At 36.7% G+C, this 6,898-nt stretch overlaps 2 protein-coding genes across 5 annotated transcripts in view; one reads left to right on the top strand and one right to left on the bottom strand.

Moving 5' to 3' along the window:
* On the top strand, positions 1–1,139 carry LOC134225456 (checkpoint protein HUS1). 3 transcript variants are annotated; one of them, XM_062705541.1, is made up of 2 exons: positions 1–97; positions 199–1,139. In XM_062705541.1, exon 2 carries the CDS (start codon positions 239–241, stop codon positions 1,112–1,114), a length of 876 nt encoding a protein of 291 aa, XP_062561525.1. In that variant the 5' UTR covers positions 1–97; positions 199–238; the 3' UTR covers positions 1,115–1,139. The 3 variants fall into 3 exon arrangements, with proteins under 3 accessions (XP_062561525.1, XP_062561524.1, XP_062561526.1); XM_062705540.1 differs by having other exon boundaries at positions 24–97; positions 166–1,139; XM_062705542.1 differs by having other exon boundaries at positions 54–70.
* LOC134225457 (ras-related protein Rab6) overlaps positions 1,122–6,898 on the bottom strand; it is a 67,327-nt gene continuing 61,550 nt past the window's right edge. Inside the window, exon 6 of one of the 2 annotated variants that reach the window (XM_062705543.1) lies at positions 1,122–4,020. In XM_062705543.1, the coding sequence (XP_062561527.1) occupies positions 3,950–4,020 (71 nt within the window). In that variant the 3' untranslated portion in view covers positions 1,122–3,949. Of the gene's footprint in view, positions 4,021–4,113; positions 4,919–6,898 lie in introns of those variants that run through there. The other variant, XM_062705544.1, reaches the window with a different exon arrangement.

Raw genomic sequence — 6,898 nt, 5'->3', positions numbered from 1 at the left:
GTGAAGTTGTGTTTAGTGGGTCGGGTACACATGGGTGGTGTGGTGGGCAGCGGAGTGTTTGTTTACATCAGTAAGCTTTCACAGTGGATCGAGTTGAGTGAGTTGAGTTAACATGGTTTTGTTTAATATTATATTTTATATATTATAATATATTATATTTTATAGGTATTTTTAAAATTTTAACACACCTTTTATTAGGTCGTTTAGGTAGGTACATAGGCTTCATTTAATCGTAAAAATGAAGTTCCGAGCTGTAATAACGGACACACTCTGTATGCGCGAACTGTTGGATATTGTCACAACATTTTCCCGAATCAATCGCAACATCGCCATCAATATCCAACCGACGAAAGTGCTGATACAAATCGATGGCGAGGTGGAAGCCGGTCAGTGTTTGTGGTGCGAAATCGATGCCTCGGATCGGAATGGATTTTTCAGTGAATTCGTTATGGACGGTGTTGATAAGGAGCACAATCAGATCTATTTGATGGCGGCGGCGACCAATCTGGTTCAGGCTCTATCCTACACTAAGAACAACTCGATGGATTACGTCAAACTCAAACTAGTGAAGACGGATGTGGCTTGCTTGGCGGTGGAAATGAGTGGAATTGTGCACAATGAGAGCGACATTATGAACCCGAAGGTGCAGCACCAGATACCGGTTACAGTAGTTCCCCGAAGCGAGTGGCACAATTTCAGCTTGCCGCTGGATATGGTGTACGATTTGACGGTTTTGCTGCCGTCCGTTAAATCCTTGAAGGGTTTGATGGACAAGAAGAAGAACATGTCCCCATCGGTGACAATTTATGCGACGCTGGCCGGCGAGCTGTCATTAGTGGTGGAAACGGACGTTGTCACGGTGGCCAGTCACTTCAAAGGGCTTCAGTGCGCCAGAGGGAAACCACCGGGTGCAGCGGATGAACTGGAGGACGAAAGCCTAGAGGCAGCTTGCAAGGTGGACGCAAAGAAGCTCTCGACCTTGCTAGAGAGCGTCGACTTCTGTGAAACGAAAATGATTGCCAACATCAAGAACGAACATTTGCTCAAGATCAAGTTTGAATTGAGGGAGAAAGCGTTCATGAACTTCATACTGCCGGCAGTGGATTTCGAATGAAATAAAGTTTTAGTTTTCTAATGAATCATCATTTTTATTTTAACTATGAAAAGCGACTATTGTGAAGGATTCCTTCTCCGCGTTCGTCCCTAATCTGCCCAAATTGAGATGCGAATCTCGGGACCAATCTCCCGGATCGCTTTGCCATCGTTCTTTTACGTTCACGTTAGAATCTCCGTTGCTTCCTAGTGTAGCTGAATTCTGATGAATGACAATGATTTTTTGTTAGCCTCTAACTCTCTCTGGTTCTGCGCTCGATTCGTTTTAAACGTTTAAGGGTAGTATTTATCTTAGACTTTGTTTCGTTTTAGCGATAGGTTTTAGGTTTAATATTTAAAATTTTCATATTTTGCCTATATGTTTTTGTGGGAGTGTGTTTTTTGTAAAGTCGTAGTTCAAATTGTCATAAAGCCCACAATTTGCTTTAATTAAGTTTTTTTTTCTAATTTCAACAGGGTTCCATATGCTCTTATTGCGAATAGAAGTAAGTGAAAATGATTGTGTTTTTTTTTTAGTTATTATGCGTCAGATTTCCTTGTTTCATAATTTTTTTCAAGTCTATAAGACGAGTTTCTAATTCCATAAAAAATCCACCACTTTGCTTTTTATTTGGCAGATATGCGTACTGCACTCTCAACTATATAAGGTTGTCTTTCGGATCTCGTACTTCATTCAAACCGAGACACCAAAGATGACCATATAGATGAAGTCGGAATAGGCGTATCTGAGAGGAAAAGAATAAAGTGGTGGAGTTAAGGAAATGTACATTTCCTTTCGTGTCCGGTTTTCAAGAAGTGAATTTCAATTTTATGTGCTAGGGGGAAAGACGGCTTTGGCAGGTTTTGTTCTATTATTGGCAGGGGGGTTTTTGTCGACCAAATTTTATGAAATTTGGCCACAATATTCTTTGATATGCAAAGAATGTTTAGCCCAAATTTGAGCCTAGTCAGTCATAAAAAAACCCCTGCCAATAATAGAACAAAACCTGCCAAAGCCGTCATTCCCCCTACATACCAATATTCTGATAAATTATAATATGTTTAGGTAGTAGAGGCTCGTAACATTCACAAGGTATTCAAGCTGTGAGAAAATGTCCAACTGTCCTTTCTACTGTATACTTAAATTATTTTAGAATGTGAATGATAAGTTGAATTCACTGAGTAATTTATTTTTCTTGTATTTTTTGTAACATGAATATTGTGAATCCACAGTAAGGCAATCTTCAGTGTCTCGTTCTTTCAATTGATTTCGGCGCAGGCACGAAATTAAAAAGGCGATGCACCTAATTGAAACTGAAATGGCAGTTCTATAAGAAACCTTTTCTATATTTCCATGCTGCATTAAGGACAACCGCTCTGATCCCCAATAGCTGTAGGTCATCGTTGACAGTTATAGATGTTCTGGACATTAATCATCGTTATGATAAACAGAAACATTACATTGAGAGATAGAGCTTGCTTCTGTCCAGTGAGGCACTGGTCAATTAATCTGTAGAAACTTGGGTAAAAGGATAATTTTGGCAAATCACACATTGGAAATATGAAATCATCAAATTCAGCTTATCATCCACAATCTCTATATTAAAAAAAAAACTTTCGAACAACTATCTTCACAAATTACTTTTAGTTATTGTAAGCACAGAACTCTTTCGGTCAAACTAAGCACGGAACATTTATTTTGCGTCAATTATGTTGCTATTTCAAAAGCTTTATATATTTTATTCATTGATATCGAAACAACCTTTTAGATAAATAAAGTACGGAGCCTTCTTTAGCGATCAACACTAAATTATAATCATTTCTTCGAAAGAGTTTCTGCTTATTTCCTGTGTCATGACTTGACAATGCTTAACAATAATTGGATTCACTGCAATTGCGCTAGAACTAATAAACGAATCAAATGCCTGTATGCATTTTCTGATTATGATAAAAGGATAGTAAATTGCTTGCTTCAAATTACATCACAAAAGAGTTTCATATTTATTATTCTCAATAAAAGGAAACAAAGTACTTTTAGGACGTGCATTCCTTAAAGGAATGGGGAGGGGGTTCAATGCGTCGGTTTTGTTTTAAACGTGTTACATGTCATAATCGCTCGGTTAGTGACTCGGGGGTGGGAATGATTCATTATTGTTTCTGGTAGCTGTATTGGATAGTTACCATTACGGCTGCTTTCCGGTTTTTTGAGGCAGCACACTGTCAAAAACAGCCTTTAAAGGGCCGCCATAAATTATTATGATATCCGTGTGTAATTTTGATTCCTAATCTAGGTCTAGTACTTTATAGCAATGTTTTTTCTTCGGTTCTAGGTCCTGATCTGGGTTTTGTTGTTTGTCCGTGTGTTGAATGTGATTGAGTGAGAGTGAATTTGCTTATGTTGACTATCAATTACCGTTTTGTTTAAAAACTTGATTCTTGCTTGTGCTTCAGTTGAATTTCTTGAGTTGAAGTTTCGCTTTGGTTACTGCATAGCTAAATTTAGTAAATCCTAGTTTCTGTTATCTCGGTATAATTCGTTCTTTCCTTACCTTCGCTAATTGAACTCTGACGCGACATCGTTTTTTTTTGTTTCTCTCGATCGTTTCTTTTGATTTTTAAACTCTTCCATACCCACTATCAATTAGTTTTATAGTAATCTTACTTGTTAGGGTTCACCACCTTATATAAATTATTATATTTAGAAATAAAAACATCCGGCCAAAGATAAAGCAAACACATCAATTTTGCCTGCTGCTAGCGTTCTTCATAGCTAGAGGAAACACACATATTTTGCCGATTTGTTGATGCCGTTGCAGCTGCTTCTCAGTTCCACGTACCACCGCCAGGTGGCCGCGTTTTAACACATGCAGCCTCCTTCCGAATCTTGCTGGTCACCAGAGTTCGATGGTTGAGTCTGCAGATCGACGGCTACGGGGTGACAGAAGTGGGTTAAGGAAAACTACACACCATGGAACAAAAGGATTTACGGATGGATTTTTACGTAATAAAACGACGAACGAATCGGATCAAATGCATCTATAAGTCCGCACTCTGGTCAGTTTATTTCATTGTCAGTATCTAAATGTTAATAACTTCAATAAGCAATCAGAATGGTCCATGTTAACATCACCATTCTTACTGTTTCTACAATGATTCGCTTTGTTAAGCTTTAAACTAAAACGTAAGATTAAGGAAAGTATCGTAGTAGCTTTATTACTTTTAGACAAGACTTAATGGACTGCGTATTAATAATATATATGCATAATTTTATATCGGTAGTAGTCTTAAGTAATTGCGGAAAGTAGAAAACAATAATTACTTCACTTTAGTGTTGTTGCGATTCAACTAGTACCCTCCATAATTACAAAAATAAATTGAACGAATTTTTCACCAATTGATCAAATATTAGCATACAACAACACAAATACTAACTCGCGTCTCATAAACAAAGTTGTTTTTCCGCAAAACATTCTCGAACCCCATTGCAACAGTCTACACGTATTTTATCAATAAATAAAAATATAGATAAAATCTTCACTTTTATCTTTCTCTATCTCTTAATAATGGACATATTGTAGGCACCCCGCTGCAAAAGCAACCATCATCATATTCATAGCTTTCCTCCACTACACACTCTTTTTTTTTAATCCGCCGTCCGCTTGGATATCGCTTTTGGTTCGCTTGCGTAGAGAATTTCCCTACCGAATAGAAATAGAATGTAAAAACACAAAACCAACGGAAAACCAGGGTTGCCAGGTTCAGCATGCACAGCCACCCTCCGGGTCTTTTGTCTCGTTCGGTGAATCCTTGAGCACAACCTCTTGCACTGATAGGTAGGAGAAAATCATAAGGTTAAGGAAAATAAAAGCAATAAAAGTGTGTGTACAACTGAAAATATGAGAAAAGTAAACGAACTGATACCGAAAGATTTCATAAAATGATGATAAATGCAACGAAGATTCAATGTGCGAGTGGTGAAATATATGCATTTGAAACAGTGATAAAGATTGGTAGAAGGCTGATAACATTATGCAACTTATATGTGCATTTCACGTGGCGGTATATACATTCATATTTAAAAAAATACTTACTGTTCAATACTGCTTATTGTTGTTTAAAAGAGAAAATTTCATCGGATACAATATCCCACAGAGTTAAAAAGTATAATGGACACAGAGAGACGAATCAAACCCGGGCTGAAAGTCGCTCTAATTTAGACAAAAAAATGAACGCGTACTTATATCTTTTTTCCATCTAACAAGTTTGAGAAAATTGAAAACTGACCTGGGCACGTCCTTATGAGAACAAGGTAGGAAAAAATTAAATGTCAGAAAGACCGTGGAAATTCTTCTTCTCGTGGAAATTTCGAAGAAATTCTTTTGGGAACTCCGAAAAATTATTTGTCAAAATTTCGAATAATTTTTCAATTCGATAAATCGGATTATATAAACATTAGTTTGAATTTGATTTGAAGCCATATTTATAACTCACGAACGTTTTGACCAATTTGCAAGATTTTCTCACTAAGGTACAGTGGGGCAAGTGGGTAAAGGAAAACGTATATTTCATGTTCATCAAGTCATAAAAGTTGAATATAATATTGAAACTTATGATTTCAGTAGAAGAGTCTACATTAACAAATAAATAAATTTTATAAATTTCAACTAAATAAATCATAATTGTTGATATATTTGCCATAGTAGTGATTCTTGTATTTAAGCTATATATATATATAACATTTTTTCACGAATTATTTATCAAACATGGATTATTTAAATCACTGACACGCTTGGCACTTTGGGTTCCTGATTTAGTATTACCACGTATCACTGTAATAACCAAAAGCCTTCGAATGAGTTCGAATTGGTATCATTTGTTTATATACGCTTAATAGAAAATATTTGTGTTTGGAAAAATAGAGAAATGCATTCAGTGTCGGAAAATTTTCACTTGCCCCACCCATGGTAAAAAACAGGCAAAGCAATAAAATATTTTTTTCAAAATTATTGATGTTCATATCAATATTTTTGTGGCTGGAATTCAAAACTACAAAGAAAACCAACTTATCAATGCACTAATTGAATGTGTTATGAAAACCAACAGAAAAAAAATATTTGTATTTATTGACACGCAAAACAACTTGTGCAAAAGATAAACTTGAAAGGTTAATAAATTTTTACTCTCGCATGTTGAAATGGTTCATTATTTCATGTTTCACTTATTCAACGCATTGGTTTGAATGGCCTTGTATGATTGTGAAGTGAAATTGAATAATTCTGTGCTTCATCAGTGAAATACTTGCGTTTTTTTCACTTACACCATTTACCCACTTACCCCACTGTACCTTAATTGATTGGTCTTGGGATTCTCGAACTGAATCTACTCACTGTCTGTGTTTGGCAAGCTCAAATAATGGATGGTTTGTCTAGCAGCTAATGCAACTCGTTTGGAGGGCTACAGGTCTAAATATCGTTTTGTAGATATTCACTTTGATACGGTGGCGGCTTGCGAAGTCCAAAGTATGTTAACTTTTCAACACCGTTCAGGTGCTCTTCGTAGTGCTGCCACCCCCTCTGAGTCACTTCACGCTCGTTTGTAAGAAAGTTCCCGTTTATGTCTCTATACGTGAACGGTTTAACTTCCTATAAAACTTTCGTGTGTTATCATCAGCGTGGTACAGTTGTTCCGTATCTTCACGATGTCGATCTTTCTGCTGGCGCTTTTTCATCCAGAAAATAGAGTTTTGTCTCTTTCGCTCTCGTTTGTATCGTGCCGCGTTCGCCATCATGCGGTGTTGCAGCAATCT

Source organism: Armigeres subalbatus, chromosome 3 (assembly GCF_024139115.2).
Source record: "Armigeres subalbatus isolate Guangzhou_Male chromosome 3, GZ_Asu_2, whole genome shotgun sequence".
Lineage (NCBI taxonomy): Eukaryota > Metazoa > Arthropoda > Insecta > Diptera > Culicidae > Armigeres > Armigeres subalbatus.
The sequence above is the reverse complement of the archived record's forward strand: the minus strand, read 5'-3'. Positions and strand labels throughout refer to the sequence as shown.